We start from the raw sequence: 22,527 nt of genomic DNA, 5'->3' as shown, positions 1-22,527 counted from the left end.
CCTCAGCTGGTTGCTGCTGGAGTAAAACGTGTGCTTTTATAAGCCCATTCATTGCACAACTATTCTAAATGCAATCACGTGTTAACAGTTTTGGTGCACGATTAAAAACAACTATTTTTATTTCTCAACTAGTCATTGAAGCGCACCTCCCATTCACCATTCAAGTGTAGGCACCAGGATATCAGCACGTCACCCACCACTTTACAATGTGAGCTAGAGGCAGTATGCATTTTGAAATCATACTTAATTGTTTGAAATCTGAATGTTTTATTTCATATTATGAGGCTGTCATGGAAATTACCACCAGGGACACCTGATGTCAATATTAAATTAATCATTCTTTATTATCAGCAAGCTGGAGAGGTTCCAACAAACTTAATGAACCATAGTACACGTCGGTCCGGAGCTCTGCCGGGGCAGTCCCGTTATTTCTCTTATATACTGCTTACACAGACAGGTTATATTTGCATGATTTACATTATTCATTAATCGCGTTTGGTTCATGCATGTGATCGACCAATACCTAACAAGGCTTATTCTCTCCAAGCTGATACCTTGAAACTGAGATACCCCTTTCGGTTCTCAAAGCAACGTTCTGGGCATATTGCAAAATTGCTTATACTGATAGTGAAGATTCCTCCCAGGAACGATCAATCAATCACTTGCATGAACCAAGTTGAATTGGTTAACGGAAAAGCACCTACATAAAATGTTTCTTCACAAGGCATGCCTCAAAGTAGCTTTTGAAGCAAGGTAAAGTCTGACCCTGGAAACGTGGAGGCAATTATTTTATAAAGACGTCATAGTTTCAAGTTTGGGGAAGCAATTTATCCTAACATTTCTACCATTCTGCGTGCCAGTTCTGATTTTCATAGGCGCATTAACAGTTTCATTAAAATAATAACGTTTTTGTTTCTCAAAATCATTGTCACGTGGTTAATCGTAAAAATCTGAATTAAAATGACAAAAATCTAAAGTAAAAGTCAACTAATGCGAGATCACCAGCCTCTGCCATATGGGCAGATTGATTCACCGTCATCCATTGACGGCTAAAGAAATGAGCGCATAGCCTATAGGCAAATGAAGCAGTAGACCTATAACTTCCATTGCTTTTTCACACCGAGGATTGGTGCTTATCGAAGGGAGATTGTTGCTCCCTCAACATTATCAGGAAAGAGAAAACAGACACATGGTCATTACTCACATGGAGCACTCCAAACAAAAGACAATAACAAATTTGACAAATCTCGTAAATGATGGTTATGAAATAAACCAAAACTTGTTTCTCACAAGTGTAGCAGGTTGTGAACTCTGCAAACAACATTTCCACTCTGAGAATGAGAATGGTAAATTACTTTAATTAATACATGCATTAACAGAAATGTATGTAACCAAATGACAGGGATTAACGGTACATTTACTACTGATGACATTATCTTCACACATATTTTTGATTATTTTAATTGACAGCCGCAACTCAATTATCAGCTAGGCCTATTGCCACGCTTGCTGCCCAAATTGCGGGCTTCCGAAATGAGGGACAGAACAGCTGTCATCTGTGTCCTTACTCAGGTACCTGTCATCATGCACCTTAGCATTGTGTGTGTGTGTGTGTGTGTGTGTGTGTGTGTGTGTGTGTGTGTGTGTGTGTGTGTGTGTGTGTGTGTGTGTGTGTGTGTGTGTGTGTGTGTGTGTGTGTGTGTGTGTGTGTGTGTGTGTGTGTGTGTGTGTGTGTGTGTGTGTGTGTGTCCCTCAGGAAACTGAAGACCCGTAGTGGAATTCATGACTATGTAAACCTTTCTGTGTAGAAACAATCTCAGTGACTGACTAAATTAAAATGAGAGGTCGTCTCACCGCTGTGTGTAACCTATGATAGGAGGCAGAGACTCTTTGTCTTCTGAAGAATGTGTTTTGGCCTGTAATGATGACTTCAGTTAAGGAATAAATTGAATAAATTCATGAATTGAATTTCAGTCCTGTGTGGCCGGTGTGTGGGTGGAACAGTGTGGGTGTTGTTCCTTTTTATCAGATGGGGTTTGGTGTTATGGATGTGGTCGTGCCGACCGCCTGGCGCTGTTTTAATGAAAACCTGTAATTGGTCAGAATGGACAGGCAACAGCACAACATGGCTGAGGTGACTACACTGCTGGCTGCCCAGGGACTCCTATGGAAACACAAATCCAATGTTAGATCAGCATGATAAATAAATAGTATCTTTATTAATCCAGCTCTGGTGAGGCAGATAATTTGCCTTCAGCTCTGCTCACACAACACAGACACACACCTTCCGGTTGCCAGTTCATCTCATTCTTTCATTTCTCTGGTAACCTTCTGGCCACTGGTCTGCCTCTCTAACTTCAAGGATACGTAGGCCCCATATAAACACTGTCCATAAAGCCTGTGGAATCGGTTAACTATAAAACAATATAAAAACATCAACGCAAACAGGTGTTTGTTTGACAAAAACATTTTGCCTACCCCAGGACACACAATTTCTGGCAGAAGTCACTTTTATCAGTTATTTTCCACTTGAGGTGGAACAGAAAAACAACAGCCGTCATCAGAGTGAGTCTTTAGATGTTTCTGTTAGATGTAAAGTAACTCAAGTCACTTACTGTACACCTCAGTTAATATGTATATTCTATATTTTAGAATCATAAACAAGGCTATGAACACAACAATTTGAAAGCCCTCCATTCTATGCATACATTTGCTGTGAATTACAGAATGGGAGAGATGGGGAAGTAATGTATCCTCCATTTTCATCAAAGACCTTGCTGTTATCGTACTACAAACAGAGATCTGTCTGAAAGCTTTGAAGTAGATCTCAATGCTGGACTTTTGTATTGGTCTAGACTGTGTGGTACTGTATTTTGCTATGCTGTGTGTGTGTGTGTGTGTGTGTGTGTGTGTGTGTGTGTGTGTGTGTGTGTGTGTGTGTGTGTGTGTGTGTGTGTCTTTTGTTTGTGAAACCTTTCTGCTGTTAGTCTCACACACCATGCCCTTTGTCTGCTCATTCATGGCTCCCATGGCGACAGTAAACATGGCTCCCTCTCTTTCCCTCCCTCCCCTGTCAGCTGTTGTCACCCTGCCTATATTAAACCAGACAGACGGGATTGGTTCCCCCCCACACATCACAACTGCTGCTACCAGACTCTTATAATGATAGCTACATACTGCACAATCTAAAACACTTGCCCCCCAATCACCCATTCCCCAAAACACATGTAAATATTAGACTATAAATTGTGCATTCCTGTATTATACTTATGCAAATATATACACTACCGTTCAAAAGTTTGGGGTCACTTAGAAATGTCCATGTTTTTTAAAGAAAAGCAATTTTTTTTGTCCATTAAAATAACATAAAATTGATCAGAAATACAGTGTATACATTGTTAATGTTGTAAATGACTATTGTAGCTGGAAACAGCTGATTTTTTCAAATGGAATATCTACATAGGTGTACAGAGGCCCATTAACAGCAACCATCACTCCTGTGTTCCAATGGCACGTTGTGTTAGCTAATCCAAGTTTATCATTTTAAAAGGCTAATTGATCATTAGAAAACCCTTTTGCAATTATGTTAGCACAGCTGAAAACTGTTGTTCTGATTAAAGAAGCAATACAACTGTCCTTCTTTAGACTAGTTGAGTATCTGGAGCATCAGCATTTGTGGGTTCACCAGTCTCAATGTCAACAGTTGTAACGGCTGTCTGTAAGAGGGAACCAAGGTGCAGCAGAGGATGTGTTCATCATTAGAATTTTAATACAAAAAAACAAGAGAACAATACAAAATGAACAAAAACGACAGCAAACAGTCCTGTTAGGAAAATACTCTAAACAGAAACAATTACCCACAAAACCCAAAGGAAAAACATGCTCCTTATGTGTGACTCCCAATCAGCAGCAACGAGCTTCAGCTGTGCCTGATTGGGAGCCACACACATGGCCCAAAACAAAGAAATACCAAAACATAGAAAAAGGAACATAGAAGGCCCACCCAATGTAACACCCTGGCCTAACCAAAATAAAGAACAAAAAACCCCTCTCTATGGCCAGGGCGTTACAACAGTGAAGAGGCGACTCCGGGATGCTGGCCTTCTAGGCAGAGATGCAAAGAAAAAGCCATATCTCAGACTGGCCAATAAAAAGAAAATGTCTACACTGTATATCTGATCAATTTGATGTTATTTTATTGGACAATTCTTTTAAATTGTCTTTATAACAAGGACATTTCTAAGTGACCCCATACTTTTGAACAGTATTGTGTGTGATATATATATATATATTCTACTAAGCCATTTACTTTGTTTGTATTCTTATCTTGTATTATTTCTTATTGTTGTTGAATTGATGAGAATAAACCTGCAGGTAAGCATTTCGTTGGACGATGTATACCATGTGTATGCCGTACATATGACTAATAAAACTTGAAACAATATCTGAACACCTGTATGTTATGAAATTCCAACTCCTCCATACAGAGTTGATTTACAAGAATCTGAATTCTCTGTATCCTCACCCAGGAAAACAGGGTAGTATCACAGCATCAGTGTGCCCCAAGTTCTCTGCACATAGAATTAACGATTGAACAGACACTCATGCACTCTGAAATATTTACGCTGGCAGAGCTGCGTGTCTGTGTTTTTCTTTGAAAAGTGGAAAACAGAAGAGAACAGGCAGATCAGGAAGACTGTAGCCATGACAATGGTAACAGACAGTACCATACTTGACTCTAAACTCAATCAAGCCAAGGGTCCTGAACTGGGATCTAAACCTCAAGCAACCTGAATATGGACAAGTGTAAGAGGGAAAGTCTACATAACCCTTATCCACAATTATCCCCGCTCTGCCGCCCTCTGCCTGTGGGTTACACTATAGCTGTTCACACCCATGGATGTTTTCACTTAAGGATGAGTTATCTGCTGCCTGGAGTGCCTAATGATAGAGTGAGCAGGCCTTCAGACACAGAGGCTCCCCGCTCTAGTGAGTGAGTGAAAAAGATAGATAGTCCAGCATGCTACTCTACCAGTGGACAGAATACACTATCGATTGCCACTCAGTACAATAATACAGCTACTACAGTTACAACAACATGATGCTAAGATGGATACTACAGATCACAGACATATAGACTGACTGACTGACAGACTTCAGAGCCTAACCCAGTGGGATGTGGGATCTACTCAATTAAGCGGGCAGGGAACATGATATACAGTACCATTAAGAGACAGGCAGTGTGAGTCAAAAGAGATGACTTGCTCCTTTGTCTGAGGAAACGTACGTTTTAGGTAGAAGGGACTTCTAAATAGAATCGGCTCTTTGCATCAGGGGCTGAGCTCTGTGTTAGGTAGGGCTGCGATGGGATTAATGTAAAGAGTACACAGTGGCCCCACATATATCCCATACACACTGGGGTAGGGCTGCCAATACAAAGTGTGTGGGTGTGGAGAGCGAGAATTACACTATAAGCCCTCGGATCACAGGTGTGAATGAGTCCGTCCTTTCACACAATTCCCCACCCCATCACGGTGCGACCTGGTAACGCACACTCTCAGACACAAGCTACTGTGTTACTGTACAAAACACCTACCACTGTAGTCTGCAGACAGGGAGGGAGTGACCACAGGAAGAGGAAGAGGGGGGAGAGAGGTAAAGATGCGAGATGGGGAGAGAGAAGAAAGAAAGAAAGATCCATCAGCTGTCCACACCACAGAACTGCAATCCCAACAGCAGACTCTGTTTAAGTTTCAAGTTTTAAAGCACAAGTATGGGGAAATGCCTTTCCTGCAAACTGTATATATTGTTGGGGGAAGTGATCAATTCTCAGATAACATTCATACATTACATGACCAAAAGTATGGGGACACCTGCTCATCGAATATTTCATTCAAAATTCATGGGTATTAATATCGAGTTGGTCCCCCTTTTGCTGCTATAACAGCCTCCACTCTTCTGGGAAGGCAATCCACTAGATGTTGGAACATTGCTGCAGGGACTTGCTTCCATTCAGCCACGAGCATTAGTAAGGTCAGGCACTGATGTTGGGTGATTAGGTCTGGCTCGCAGTCGGCCTTCCAATTCATCCCAAAGGTGTTTGATGGGGTTGAGGTCAGGGCTCTGTGCAGGCCAGTCAAGTTCTTCCACACCGATCTTGACAAACCATTTCAGCAAAGACTCTGTGTGTTCTGACAGCATTTCTACTCCTATTTTCATCCACCCTCTCCCTTGATTCCCATCCCTCTCTCTTATTGTTGTTGTGAAGAATGCCTCAGTGCCCTGGTGGAGGGTGGAGAGGGTGTATGTAGCGTGGGCAGAGAGAGAGAGAGAGAGAGAGAGAACAGGACATTTTCAGAGAATCCGAGACAGAAATGAATAGAGGGATGGATGAAGTGAGGGAGAGGTTGGGGTGAATGAAGAGCGAGACCATCATCTTATAATTCATTAATATCAAACAACACCCCCGCCCTTCCCCTCTGGGTTCCCTGTCCCCTGGAGGCCTACAGAGGGAGGAAAGGAGAAGTAATGTTGAAGAGTTGTATTCTAGACAGGGAGATTGTTGACATGGATGGGCCTTGGAGTGAATGCTGACAGTAGTCATGGAAAGGCTGCATGGTTCCAGGATCTGTTTAATCTAGACACACACACATGGACACAATCATAATAACACAATTCTCTCAGACACACATTGATAAACAGACACAGTCAGATGCATATGGTGTGGCAATCAGGTGCGTAGCTTTGGCCGGTGGAGATTAGGCAGATTTAATGAATCTAATTATGGTTGGCCTTGCTTACATCAGATCTGATTATATTATGACAGGGATATCTCTCTCTCTTTACTGCTCTGGTGTAATGCAGCAAAGACTCTCATTAGGCGACTCTGTGTGTTCTGCCAGCATTTCTAGTTCACTTTTCATCTACCCTCTCCCTTGTTTCCCATCCCTCTCTCATTGTTGTTGTGAAGAATGCCTCAGTACCCTGGCAGAGGGTATATGTAGCATGGGTAGAGAGACTCTACTGGACTTGTTTGGCACAGGGCGTAAAACTCTCTGCCAGAGTTACATGCCTGTTTTTTATTCTTACTGTATTATTTCATGGCCGCAGGACTAGGCTGGTCTGGTCAGGAGACATATAGACAGTGACTCTGATGTAGTGCTGTTCATTGTGTGTGTGTGCCCTACCCATCCTGCTTTAAGAGCCCTAACGATGCCTCCGAACAGACTGGGGGATTCGATTAGCATAGACTCTAGAGATCTTGTTGCATATCTGTGGCTGTGTGTATATGGTCATGCTCGTGTGGTCTGTGTATGTAGATATGTGTGTGGTATATGTCAGTGTACTTCAGTATGTGTATTCCTGCCAGTAAACGCACTGCTAGAAACCATATCTGTAGTCATTTGCTCCTCCATCCTCAGGGGCTGAAGGAGTGGCTGTGACAGATGTGTTTGTGTCTGTTATCGTACTGCAGGCTCCCTGACCACTAATGACTACCCCTTTTCTCAGAAGACCCACCTCTGCTCTGCAATCTGGAGAAAGAGTCTATACTGCACATACATCTGATGAAGACAACTCTGATTGTCTTTATATAGTCAAGTGTATAGTCAAGTGACAAAGTAATAGATCTGAACCAGGGCTGTAAACAAGCATCCTTAAACAGAGAATTTACTTCCAAGGTCTAATTCACGACAAACACAATCATTTGACAGTGGTTGTATATCGATAATCATTTCCAGGGGAGTGGACGTCATGGGATTCAAATGGAAATGAAATTGGTTAGCCTACAGCTCATCGTATTGGTGGGGTGTACAGGTGTAGGATCTTAATTTGACCCGTTTCTCACAGAAGGAAAATAATCCTGCAGCAACAAGAAATGTTAATTATTGTGTGGATTATAATTAATGACAATTTTTGTAGGGTTTGATACATTTTTAAGTGGAAATTACAAACTGTAGAAGCCTTTCTTAAACCTGAAATACAACACAAGTTTGCATTTCCTGCTGTGCAGGACATTCCCTGCAACAACAGGGTGATCAAATTAAGATCCTATATCTGTACATGTACGCTCCAAGTTATTACATCTTGATACATTCATACATTACTACAAACAATTTCCAAGGATGATTATTAGGATATATATATAAGAACTATGTCAATATCAAGGTTTGTAATGGAGGTTGTGTGTAAGGCCCTGCGTTATGCCACCAGGTGATAATAAATGTTGAATGTCAGGCTTATGTCATGATAACGTCTCTTGTCTTTGTTTTTGTTTCCAGCTTGATAACCCAGATGAGCAGGCTGCTCAGATCAGGAGAGAGCTGGACGGACGACTGCAGATGGCTGATCAGATCGCCAGGGTAAGACACAACCATCTCAAAGTAAAGTAGAGAATTAGACACCAACCCACCACTCTTAAATCACCTCACCAGAGCTGTTGCTGATACAGTAGATGGTAGCTCTAAGGTCTATATACTAAGTAGTAGTGATACTACAGTATCTGTGTGTTCTGAACCCTAGGCCCTCGAGCATAAGGCACATCAGAAAACTGCCTCAATAATGTAAGAGCAGAGGTAGACTCAGGGCAGGAGTACCCATAAATAAAGATCCTCTTTTAAAAATACCCTTTATGGTTGTAGACTACACTATGGACGTGTGTGTGTGTGACTTATGTGTGCTGGCGTGCCTGTGTGTGTGTGACTTGTGTGCTTGCGTGCCTGTGTGTATGTGTGTGGCATGTGTGTACGTGCATGCCTGTGTGTGTATGTTTCTGTGCCATAACAGGGCGGCAGGTTTCCCAAGTTTGTTTCCAAAGAGATGGAGGCCATGTTCATAGAGGAGCTGAGATCCTCAGTGAACCTGCTTATGGCTAACCTGGAGAGCATGCCGGTGTCCAAGGGAGGAGAGTTCAAACTGCAGAAGCTCAAACGAGGACACAACAGCTCCATCATAGACATGGGCCAGGAGGACGAGAACACACTGTCCAAGTCTGATGTGGTGCTTTCCTTCACTCTGGAGGTATGGTTGGTTAACACTGCAACTCAAACACAGCCTGCCAGAGACACTGCCTCCAGTGGTCATATGCAGAAGTGTGCTATTGAAGTAATCCTGACTATTTCATCTGTCAGGATACATAGAAAAGAACTTTCAAGGATCTTCTTACTTTAGAGACGGACACAGACACTGAGAGGGAAAGTAAGAGAGAGATGTAGACTGAATGACAGAGGTGGATTACACAGAGAAAGCGAGAGAGAGAGAGAGAGAGAGAGCCAGGGAAAGAGGGAGATACAGTGGCTTGCGAAAGTATTTGGCATTTTTCCTATTTTGTTGCCTTACAACCTGGAATTAAAATGTATCATTTGATTTACACAACATGCCTACCACTTTGAAGATGCAAAACATGTTTTATTGTGAAACAAGAAAAAAGACAAAACTGAACTTGAGTGTGCATAACTATTCACTCCCCCAAAGTCAATACTTTGTAGAGCCTCCTTTTGCAGCAATTATAGCTGCAAGTCTCCTGGGGTATGTCTCTATAAGCTTGACACATCTAGCCCTTGGGATTTTTGCCCATTCTTCAAGGCAAAACTGCTCCAGCTCCTTCAAGTTGGATGGGGTTCCGCTGGTATACTGCAATCTTTAAGTCATACCACAGATTCTCAATTGGATTGAGGTCTGGGCGTTGACTAGGCCATTCCAAGACATTGAAATGGTACCCCTTAAACCACTCAAGTGTTGCTTTAGCAGTATGCTTAGGGTCATTGTCCTGCTGGAAGGTGAACCTCCGTCCCAGTCTCAAATCTCTGGAAGACTTAAACAGGTTTCCCTCAAGAATGTCCCTGTATTTAGCGCCATCCATCAGTCCTTCAATTCTGACCAGTTTCCCAGTCCCTGACGATGAAAAACATCCCCACAGCATGATACTGCCATCACCATGCTTCACTGTTGGGAATGGTTTTCTCGGGGTGATGAGAGGTGTTGGGTTTGCGCCAGATATAGCATTTTCCTTGATGGCCGGAAAGCTAAATTTTAGTCTCATCTGACCAGAGTACCTTCTTCCATATGTTTGGGGAGTCTCCCACATGCCTTTTGGCAAACACCAAACGTGTTTGCTTATTTTTTTCTTTAAGCAATGGCTTTTTTCTTGCCACTCTTCCGTAAAGCCCAGCTCTGTGGAGTGTACGGCTTAAAGTGGTCCTATGGACAGATACTCCAATCTCCGCTGTGGAGCTTTGCAGCTCCATCAGGGTTATCTTTGGTCTCTTTGTTGCCTCTCTGATTAATGCTCTCCTTGCCTGGTCCATGAGTTTTGGTGGGCGGCCCTCTCTTGGCAGGTTTGTGGTGCCATATTATTTAAAACATTTTAATAATGGATTTAATAGTGCTCCGTGGGGTGTTCAAAGTTTCGGAAGTTGTTGTTATAACCCTGATCTGTACTTCTCCACGACTTTGTCCCTGACCTGTTTGGAGAGCTCCTTGGTCTTCATGGTGATGCTTGCTTGGTGGTGCCCCTTCCTTTGTGGTGTTGCAGACTCTGGGGCCATTCAGAACAGGTGTGTATATATACTGAGATCATGTGACATTTAGATTGCACACAGGTAGACTTGATTTAACTAATTATGTGACTTCTGGAGGTAATTGGTTGCAACAGATCTGATTTAGGGGCTTCATAGCAAAGGGGTGAATACATATGCACGCACCACTTTTCCTTTTTGTTTTTTACCAATATTTTTTGAAACAAGTAATTTTTTTCATTTCACTTCACCAATTTCGACTATTTTGTGTATGTTCATTACATGAAATCTAAATAAAAATCAATTTAAATTTCAGGTTGTAATGCAACAAAATAGGAAAAACGCCAAGGGGGATGAATACAGGCACTGTAGATAGGCTCTGATGATTAATGGTCCCTCCACTCTCGTATACCTCAGACATCTTTATTGCAGCCATTCAATACAGTCTTAATGTTTTAAACTCCCTATTCTGCTGCTCTCAGGGGACATGGCTGTAGTTCAGAGAGGCTGAGCTTATCCGGGGGGCCCATGTTTGTAAAAAAATAACAAGTCAGATGTCTCTTTATAGTAGTATCAGTGTCTGTAACAGTGCTCTAGCTCTAACTGATAAAAATGCATTTTTTGTGTCTGAAACTAGTTTCTAGCAGCAGATGCATGTTGGAAATAAATAACATGTTTTGGCATTTGACTGGCAGTATTCTCTCTGTCAGGTGGTGATTGTGGAGGTTCAGGGGTTAAAGTCTCTGGCGCCCAATCGAGTCGTCTACTGCACCATGGAGGTGGAGGGGGGGCATAAGCTCCAGACTGACCAGGCCGAGGCCTCCAAACCAACGTGAGTGTGACACACGCACACACATACACACGCAGGTATGCTGTGCACAGAAATTAGATCATAACAGCCTTATTTAAAGTGGCAATCAGCAGTAGATACAATAACAAAGAAATCTCCCCGTGCCTGGTTTGGTAAAAAGCTGAGGGATGGTACTGGAGAAATGTAAACACTTTCAAATTCATAGACATAGCTATGAATGCAAGGACTGTCCATCCATGATATCACAATTAAAGTTTTAACCATGTTTTGAGGCTATATAGGGTTTGTTTACATTTACTTTGTTTACAAACATTGGCTTAAAACCAGCTTGTATTTTGGGATCTGATGGGGTACGACAGTTGATCTAAGGTCATGAGGCATTTATAAGTTATATTCTTCAAGAATCAACAGGTACATATCATTAATTTATAAGTCCAAGAATGGATGTAACAGCTGCTGTTTGACACTTTAAGAGTAAATACCTAGTTACTGGGTAATATGTTCAGTATGTTATATTTGATATATATGTAAACAAACTCATGTTTGCTAAGCATGTTAGGAAGTACATAACTGCATTTAATTTCCAGTCACAGGTTGTTTACTTAGATTCATCACAGTCAGTCATGTGCAAGGCCTCAGTGACATAAAACGTGACCTGGTGATGCGATTGAATCTGCTCCTAACTCACTCTCACACTACTTCCTGTGTACATATACATGGCCACATCATGTGTACTTCCTATGACATAAAAAACCCAAGCCCCTGACTGCTGCTCTTTACTCAGTCCCACTCTGAGTAGCACCTGATCCAGATTGTGTTAATATGATCAGTAAGTCCTGAGTCCTCGTTAGGTGGTCCATAGGGTGGGTTCATGTTCTGTCCATAGCTGCACACCATGGTGTGGTAATGATATTGCCTGTGTTAGTATGATCAGGTGTTGTAGACGCTGAGCCAGACTGATTACTCAACATGCACCTTCCTCCACTGGTTGTGTTGAGACATTTGCTTTGCTTTAATTAAAGGACACTCACACATGTACATTTAGGTCCAAAATAATTGGCACCCATGATAAAGATGAGCAAAATAAATGATATAAATACTGATCTATATTGTATGCTAAAAAATGAGAAGTACCAGAACATTGTAGCCCAAAACCTGGTTACCTCTGCTCGGAGGCTGAAACTTGGCCACAAATGGATCTTCCAGGAAGACAATAACTCAAAGCACACATCAAAATCCACAAAGAAATTGTTATTTGACTACAAAATCAACATTTTGCAATGGCCATCTCAGTCTCCGGACGTGAACCCTATTGAAAACCAGTGGTTTGAATTGAAGAGGGCAATCTATAAACACAGACGGAGGATATCAAGGATTTGGAAATATTCTGTATGGAGGAATGGTCTAAGATCCCTCCCAATATGTTCTCCAATCTCATAAAACAGTTTATTAAAAGGCTCTGTGTCGTTACCCTATCATTTTGACCCCTATCTTTTTTAAATGATTTTTGATTACTTTTTAAAAACTTTTTAAATCTCTTTCTCTGAGCAATTATATTCATATAAAATAATATACTTCCTACATTTTATGAGCATGCAATATAGCTCAGTATTTGTATTATTTATTTTATACAGTATTTTTTCCTCATCTATATCAATTCGAGAAGCATCCAGTTGCCGCCTGGTCTGCGAAACGCAAAGCGCTTTTATCTCAAATTGTATTTTTGCGTCTCATTTGGTATGTGTGTGCGCGGTCTGAACTCTTGACGTGTTCCAGTGTGTTAAGCACAAACCAGTCGGCACACTAGTTCTGGTAATGGGTGTTATGTTAGTGTGTAACTATCGTAATGGTCAAAGTTGGGAGAGTTGGCTAGCTATCGATGTGTTCAGGATGAATTTAGTTTTATTAATTTTTTTGATAGAATGTTTATGGCAAAAATCACTACAACCAAACAAACACTGTTGCTTTAGCTGTCACCTGCTAGCTAGCGGCTAGCTAGTAGCACCAGGTAGGTAACGGCTAGCTTGTAGCACTAGCTAGTAAGTAACGCTTGCTAGTAGCCTATCAGCTAGTTAGTTGCGCTAGTTAGCTAGTTAGTACTAATTAGAAAAGATACTGATAACTAACCCCATTTTTCGGTGCTACTAACTAGCTTCTAATTCTAAAAGTTATTTAGAATTAGTACTGTTACTTGTACTCCCTGTATTTTGCCATGTTATTTTTGCATGTTATTGTTGTTCATTATTCATTGTGTATTTATTCCTTGTCACTATTTCATTTTTAACTTTGCATTGTTGTAAAAGGACCCGTAAGTAAACATGTCACTGTTTGTCTACACCTGTTGTTTACTAAGCATGTGACAAATAACATGTTATTTTATTTGTACATTATCTGTGTTCATTTTACTTTTTTCTCGGGGGGGAGGAGACTGACAGAGAAGAGTAATTCATAATCCATACCTCTTCCTTAACTCCTCATTGTAAGGAAAGGGAATGCTTTTCCTCAAGGCTCATCACCCCTGTCTCCCCCTTCTCTGATTTGAAAAGCAGGATGGTATGTTCTATACTTGCTGCTAGAACTATAGTAGCTAAAACAGTTTGTAACAGTAACCCTGTACCCTTTGTTTTTTTAGTAGTACCATCAATACTCATTCAGAAATGTTAATTTTGGCGAGAGCCTTTTGTTTCTGAGATGACAGATGTTACTGGTTGATTATAGTTTTAGCTTCACGCAGTTACTGTAACACACCCTAGTGTGAAATATTTGGTGCAATGGGTCTTTGTTGTCTGACATTGTCAGAGTTATATCAGTCTCTATGCCCTGAGTGCACAGAGATCGAGAGTAGATATTGTCTAGAGTCTAGACTTTGGCCAGGGAGGCAGCTGTGCCTGTCTGTGACGTCAAACTGTGTGTCTATGTGTGCATCAGATAAGTGAGAGGGGGAAGAGGCTATTTTAGACCCTGCTTCCTCACGGTGGAAGGCTCAGGTGGGAGCTGTGCTATGAGTGGATCAGTGGAAACTTTAGTTCAACAGAGTATGGGGCTATTATTGCTAGATACAGTATCTCGGTCAAACCCTGATGTGCACATCTAAAGGGAACCATTCCTTCTCTTCCATGATGCACAGATGGCAAGTCCTGTTGAACTTGGAATAGGAAATACAGTACATGGCCTATAGTATGTGGACACCCATTCAAATTAGTGGATTTGGCTATTTCAGCCAAGCCCGTTGCTGACAGGTGTGTAAAATTAAACACACAGCCATGCAATTTCCATAGACAAACATTGGTAGTAGAATGGCCTTACTGAAGAGCTCAGTAACTTTCAACATGGCACTGTCATAGGCTGCCACCTTTCCAACAAGTCAATTTGTCACATTTCTGTGGCCACTCGGGCTCAAAACAACACCGGGCCTCACATCTGAGCCATCGGCCAGGCTGAGAAATACACTCAATCCCTAGACATATTCACATCTCCAGCATTCTGCATGATGAGAAATACCTGCCATACTAGACCTGCGCACATCTTAGCCGCTCCGGAGAAATAGACCCATTCTCAGACCTCTGCTCATCTCAGGCACGTTATAATGAGGAATGCATGCTGTGATCCTGACAAATCAATTTATCTCTGTAATTTTCTCTGAAAGCAACTCATACATTCTGTAATGACATTTTCTAACCTCATGAATCTAATCCAGACTTTAGTGATGCAAGCTGTTACACTGCCATCTACAGGTGGAACAGTATGTGAAAACAGAATAATCAGGGATGGGCAGCAACAGTAGTTTGCTGATAACACATTTACAGTCAGATATGGTCAGACATTCATATTTACAGTCAGGCATTCATAAATACTACACAATTTAAACCATCTGGAGAATATTACATTTATGTTTGCATTAATCCATGCAATATTATGCTGCTCTGTAATCTATTATAATAGATTCTCTTTTCCCTCAAAATTTGTGTCAATATCGCAGAGTCAACTCTACATCGCCAGTGCACTCTGCTCTGACAAGGCAAACAGAACACAAACCCCAGGGAAATGGAGAGGGTGAAAGAGAGAGATGGCCAGACTAGTCTTCATTCTGCCGTATCAGTGCTCCCCCACCGCACTCAGAGAGAACTTTAGTGAGTGTGAAGTCACTCCTGGCTATATTAACTCTACACATGAGTGGCCACAAGCATTCAAGGCCTCTCTCTATTCCATGCTTAATGTATGTAACTCTCTGCCCACTCTGACTCACATGCTTCTAGAATTTAACTAAGGGTGTTTTCACATATAGTCCTCTTTATAGTGAACTCTGGGGTAGAAAAGAAGAAGCATAAGAACTGTTGTCTTTGTATTTACAATGCTCTTGCTTTTGAATGAGGTCTCAACTCTTTTGCCAGTTCACGTCAACTATTTTGTGGACCAAGTCCTCTTTGCATTCACATTGCTATGTTTAGAAAGGAATCAAGATCTCTTTCCAACATGCACTCTGGGTTTTTACAAAGTGCAGGACAAGCAATTCAATCAGAATACGTTATTAGACAGCTAGAAGCTAATACATTGCATTTAGTTAAAATATGAGACATAATAATTGTATTCAGAAGATACTATTAACATGTACATTTTATTGGAAACAGAATGAATACTGTAACAGTTCAGCTTCCGTCCCTCTCCTCGCCCCAACCTGGGCTTGAATCGGATACCCTCTGCACACAGGTAACATTCACCTTCGAAGCATCGTTACCCATCGCGCCACAAAAGCCGTGGCCCTTGCAGAGCAAGGGGAACAACTACTTCAAGTCTCAGAGCGAGTGACGTCACCGATTGAAATATTATTAGCGCGAACCACCGCTAACTAGTTAGCCATTTCACATCGGTTCCACTAGCAATAGAATAACTACAGAATAAATAATGCTGTCATTGAAAATTGTACACTCAAGGTACTGTCCCTTTGAGCTAGAATAGATTTTGTAACCTATGTTGTGATTCTCACCAAATGTATTGTCTTCTCACACTACTGAAACCATACAATCAATAAACGGCGTAGGAAGCTCTCTTAGCCTATAGATCACATATTGCAAACAAATAATCTGAACTAAAAACACCACACATTTTGGAATTTCTGTGCGTCCGTGACAATCGCTAATCAATATCCAAAAACAGCACACATTTTTTTCTGCGAACCTGCGTCTTCTCTCTTTTGTGGCACCAATGTGAAGGTTTATGGCAGGGGAAACAGTGTTGCAGTAGTATAGTGTGTGGGGAGGGAATAATGACTTGCGAACCTGGGGAGCTTTGCGTTAACATTGTCCTAAAAAAGGTAACCGGTCCGCGAAATTCAAGCGAACCGAACTCAGAACACCTCTCGAGATGGTCTCAGTTCGATTCGCGTCTGGGGCTCTTTTGTGGTGTCTGAGTTACTTTGGAGTTCACACTGCACAAAAAAATGTAAGCGAACCGCACTGAGTTAAAAAAAATGGACTGGAAGTGAACAAGTGTGAAGACACCCTAAGAGAATAGTGAGAATTCAGAGTCTGCCCATAGGATGAGCCAGGAGCATGATTCTTCATTAGCTACAACTCACGATGTGTGCGTGGAGCTGTGAACAACCCAACCAGTGTTGCCAACAAATTTTCAGGGTAAGTTGCTAAATGACGTGGTGATGTCATTGCGGGATAACGTAAAACTGCGTCATTACGTAGAATACACAATAACATTACTCAAATTGACTGGCCATCTCTGAAAAAAATATGATTTGACATTTGTTCAGGTACAGACTCCCACTCTTTTCTGTACTTTTGGCTGTACAATTTTGATTGAAACTTGTTGATTGATGTTGTAAGTTCTGTTCAAGATCAAGCATTCATTGGGTTTAGCTCGTTGAACCCGTGCTACTGCTGCTGCAGTCAGCCAACAATGATTTGCAATTTGCTGAAATTGCTGCTGGCTGTACACGAGCTGAGCGCCTGCTGGTGACGTCACTCACAATGCACTTTTGCAGCCAGGCACGTGTGTTGTGACTGAGTGTGTGTGTGACAGAAAAAAAACCGTTTTTGTGTCATTTAGAGGGAAAATGCGAGCATTTTAGCGTTTGAGTCACTTTTCAAAAGTTGCTAAAAGTTCCAAAAACATTTTTTAAAGTAGCTAAATCTATTGCTAGGTGCTGTTTGAAAAAAAAGTTGCAAGGGTAGTCTGAAAAGTTGCTAAATCTAGCAACAAAATTGCCAAATTGGCATCAGTGAACCCAACTAGATTACAGAGAACAACCCAACTATACTGAACAAAAATATAAACGCAACATAAAAAGTGTTGGTCCTATGTTTCATGAGCTGCAATGTAAGATCCGTATTTCTCTCAAATTTTGTGCACAAATTTGTTTACATCCCTGTTAGTGAGCATTTCTCCTTTGCCAAGATAATCCATCCACCGGACAGGTGTGGCATATCAAGAAGCTGATTAAACAGCATGATAATTACACAGGTGCACTTTGTACTGGGGACAATAAAAGGCCACTCTAAAATGTGCAGTTTTGTCAAACAAACACAATGGCACAGATGTCTTAAATTTGAGTAGGTGTGCAATTGGCATGCTGACTGCAGGAATGTCCACCAGAGCTGTTGCCAGAGAATTTAATGTTCATTTCTCTACCATAAACTGCCTCCAACGTCGTTTTAGAGAATTTGGTAGTATGTCCAACCGGCCTCAACCGTAGGCCACATGTAACCGCGCCAGACCAGGACTTCCACATCCGGCTTCTACACCTGCGGGATCGTCTGAGACCAGCCACCCGGACAGCTGATGAAACAGGACTATTTCTGTCTGTAATAAAGCCTGTTTGTGGGGAAAAACTCATTATGATTGGCCGGGCCTGGCTCCCAAGTGGGTGGGTCTATGCCCTCCAAGGCCCACCCATCGCTGCACCCCTGCCCAGTCATGTGAAATCCATAGATTAGGGCCTAATGAATTTATTTCAATTGATAGATTTTCTGTAAAATTGTTGCATGTTGCGTTTATATTTTTGTTCAGTATAGATTACAGAGAACAACCTAACTAGATTAGAGGAAAACCCAACTAGATTAGAGGAAAACCCAACTAGATTAGAGGAAAACCCAACTAGATTAGAGGAAAACCCAACTAGATTAGAGGAAAACCCAACTAGATTACAGAGGAGTACCCAACTAGATTACAGACGAGTACCCAACTAGATTACAGAGGAAAACCCAACTACCTTCTAACGACAACTCTACTGTTTTTACAAGGGTGTGTGTTTATAGAAGTCAAGGTCAATGATACACAGTAGGTGCAATGTTTATTTATTCTTCCCTGATTGCCGCTCTCTAATTAGCCACTTGAGCCCCTGCTGTACACATTAATGTATTTGTCCAGGAGTGAGGGTGCAGGGCTCACCCCTCTCCCAGCCATCAATGTTTTAGACATCATTAATTGTTTGAATGGTGACCGACTTTGTGTGTTTAAGTGTGTTAGTATGTGGTATGGTGGAATGAAGTATGATTAATTGGACACCAAATCTGTTCAATGCTTGTCATTTACCATTTCAGCTGAACCATTCAGAGTCATAGGGTGGGTTGCACCAACATGGTTTAAATTAATCTAGGATTAAAGCTGATCTAGGTTTTGTGAAACTAGGTTTATAATTCATCAGGAATGTGTTGCACCACTTAATTTTAAATCTGGATCAGTAAATCTATGATTAACGGTTTTAAACTATGATTCGTGACATGTTACACCAATATATGAGGTATTTTGTGAGTTGAAATGAAGTACAGTTGAAGTCGAAAGTTTACATACACCTTAGCCAAATACATTTAAACTCCGTTTTTCACAATTCCTAACATTTAATCCTAGTTAAAATTCCCTGTCTTAGGTCAGTTAGGATCACCACTTTATTTTAAGAATGTGACATTTCAGAATAACAGCAGAGAGAATGATTTATTTCAGCTTTTATTTCTTTCATCACATTCCCAGTGGGTCAGAAGTTTACATATACCAATTAATATTTGGTAGCATTGCCTTGAAATTGTTTAACTTGGGTCAAACATTTCGGGTAGCCTTCCACAAGCTTCCCACAATAAGTTGGGTGAATTTCGTCCCATTGCTCCTGACAGAGCTGGTGTAACCGAGTCAGGTTTGTAGGCCTCCTTGCTCGCACACACTTTTTCAGTTCTGCCCACAAATTTTCTATAGGATTGAGGTCCTGGCTTTGTCATGGCTACTTCAATACCTTGACTTTGTTGTCCATTAGCCATTTTGCCACAACTTGGAAGTATGCTTGGGGTCATTGTCCATTTGGAAGACCCATTTGCGACCAAGCTTTAACTTCCTATTGATGTCTTGAGATGTTGCTTCAATATATCCACATAATTTTTCCGCCTCATGATGCAATCTATTTTGTGAAGTGCACCAGTCCCTCCTGCAGCAAAGCACCCCCACAACATGATGCTGAAACCCCCGTGCTTTACGGTTGGGATGGTGTTCTTCGGCTTGCAAGCCTCCCCCTTTGTCCTCCAAACATAACGATGCTCATTATGGCCAAACAGTTCTATTTTTGTTTCATCAGACCAGAGGACTTTTCTCCAAACAGTACGATCTTTGTCCCCATGTGCAGTTGCAAACCGTAGTCTGGCTTTTTTATGGCGGTTTTGGAGCAGTGACTTCGTCCTTGCTGAGTGGCTTTTCAGGTTATTTTGATATAGGACTTGTTTTACTGTGGATACAGACACTTATGTACCTGTTTCCTCCAGCATCTTCACAAGGTCCTTTGCTGTTGTTCTGGGATTGATTTGCACTTTTTGCACGAAAGTACGTTAATCTGTAGGAGACAGAATGCGTCTCCTTCCTGAGCGGTATGACGGCTACGTGGTCCCATGGTGTTTATACTTGCGTACTATTGTTTGTACAGATGAACGTGGTACCTTCAGGCGTTTGGTTCATCCTTGGGAGCAATTTCCAAACTCATGAAGGTCTATAAATATTTTTCTGAGGTCTTGGCTGTTTTCTTTTGATTTTCCCATGATGTCAAGCAAAGAGGCACTGAGTTTGAAGGTAGGCCTTGAAATACATCCACAGGTACACCTCCAATTGACTCAAATTATGTAAATTAGCCTATCAGAAGTTTCTAAAGCTATGACATAAGCTGTTTAAAGGCGCTGTTAACTTAGTGTATGTAAACTTCTGACCCACTGGAATTGTGATACAGTGAATTATAAGTGAAATAATCTGTCTGTAAGCAATTACTGGAAAAATTACTTGTCATGCACAAAGTAGATTTCCTAACCGACTTGCCAAAACTATAGTTTGTTAACAAGAAATTTGTGGACTGGTTGAAAAATGAGTTTTAATGATGTAAACTTCCGACTTCAACTGTATCTAGCCGACTTGACAAATTAGGCAAGACCCTTCCGGAACACATACTGCATGTCCGCAAAGTCCTGAGACGCTTCCTGCAGAGTAAACTATATGTCAAGATAGAGAAATGTGAGTTCCACGTATCCCAGGTTTCCTTCCTGGGTCACAAGAAGGCAGGCATCCAAATGGACCACATAAAGATTGAGGCTGTCGCCGACTGGCCCCGTCCAACCTCACTCAAGCAGGACCAGCAGTTCCTTGGGTTTGCCAATTTTTACAGCCGTTTTATAGTTAACTTTTGTGCGGTCGCAGCGCCTCTCATGGTCCTAACCCGCAAGTCCCAGACCCGTTTTTGCTGGACCTACGAGGCTGACAGGGCATTCATGGAGCTGAAGGGACTTTTCACCTCTGGACCATCCTCGTTCATCCTGATCCGACTCGTCCTTTTGTGGTGGAGGTGCATGCCTCAGAGCAGGGGCGGTCCTTTCACAGCAGAACGAGAAGGACAAGAAACTGCACCCATGAGCCTTTCTCTCCAAGCGGTTCTCGCCAGCGGAACGCAAATACGATGTAGACAATCAGGAGCTCTTGGCAGTTAAGTTGGCTCTTGAGGGGTGGAGACACTGGTTGGAGAGGGCACCTCATCCTTTTGTGATCTGGACGGACCATAAGAACTTGGTCTCCTTTCTGAAAGCCAAGAGGTTGAACGCTCGCCAGGCTAGGTCGGCTCTGTTTTTTTAACAGGTTCGTATTCACACTAGCCTTTCACCCGGGATCCAAGAATCAGAAGGCAGACGCCCTGTCCCGCCAACATGATGTCTCTAACGAGGAGAGGGACCCCGAGTCCATCATCCCCAGCTCACACATTGTGTACTGTAGTACTCGGGACCAGGCTGATCGCGGAACGTAAAGGCTTTGTTTACCTCGTTTGTTTACCTTGTTTACCTCGGGACCCTGCCGGGACCCACTAACAGACTTTACGTTCCGTGATCAGCCCGGTCCCGAGTACTGCAATGGGGACACTCCTATAAATTAACTGGGCATCCAGGGGTTAATTGGACACTGGAGTTTCTGAGGCGGTAATTCTGGTGGCCCAACATGATGGAGGATGTGAGATCCTTTGCTGCGGGCCTGTTCCATCTGTGCCCAAAGCAAGTATTCACGTCAGCGACCGGCCAGGTTGCTCCCACCTCTGCCCATCCCCAGCCGACCCTGGTCTCATCTGTCTGTAGACTTTATCACAGGGTCGATCGGTTCACAGGGTCGATCGTCCCACCTAGCCCAGGGAAGTTAAACGTTACAAAGGAATACTCACACTGTGGATCCATCACATCAGGGAAATGCTTCATAGATGGTAACTGCCGTAAGTACAGGACTTAAGTGTAAAACGGGATATTCTTCACAGATATACTGTAAGACCACAGAGAAAGGAGATGCAGCCCATCACTGCGAAATGACACACACAGAAACACCTCACAGCTTGGAGCTAGTTCACAGATGGTTGTGATGCATCCCAAAGGCATGTTGAGTGATCAAGGAATTATGTAATAGTGCTTGTGCTGTCAAGGTTTCCCTGTGCTATCTCTTCCTCAGAATGTGTCTTCTGAATACACCGGGTTTGTCATACACACACACACACACACACACACACACACACACACACACACACACACACACACACACACACACACACACACACACACACACACACACTCGCTTGCTCTTGCTCTCTCCTCACTACTGTAGTGTAGGGTCTTGATTCAATAAAGTGGATTTAAACATATAAATTCTCTTCTCCCTCTTCTGTGAAAAGATTAAATGTGTGATTAATAAATGATCTGTAAC

General features: G+C 42.1%; 1 protein-coding gene across 3 annotated transcripts in view; it reads left to right on the top strand.

The window, feature by feature from the left end:
- Nucleotides 1-22,527, top strand: part of cadpsa (Ca2+-dependent activator protein for secretion a) — a 153,164-nt gene that overhangs the window by 34,477 nt on the left and 96,160 nt on the right. For all 3 annotated transcript variants that reach the window (XM_014133443.3, XM_014133441.3, XM_082959316.1), the window contains exons 4-6: nucleotides 8,280-8,360; nucleotides 8,785-9,018; nucleotides 11,225-11,346. In XM_014133443.3, the coding sequence (XP_013988918.2) occupies nucleotides 8,280-8,360; nucleotides 8,785-9,018; nucleotides 11,225-11,346 (437 nt within the window). The remainder of the gene's footprint in view (nucleotides 1-8,279; nucleotides 8,361-8,784; nucleotides 9,019-11,224; nucleotides 11,347-22,527) is intronic.

Source organism: Salmo salar, chromosome 12, assembly GCF_965601325.2.
Source record: "Salmo salar chromosome 12, fSalSal1, whole genome shotgun sequence".
Taxonomy (NCBI): Eukaryota; Metazoa; Chordata; class Actinopteri; order Salmoniformes; family Salmonidae; genus Salmo; species Salmo salar.
This window is presented reverse-complemented; position numbering and strand designations above follow the sequence as displayed.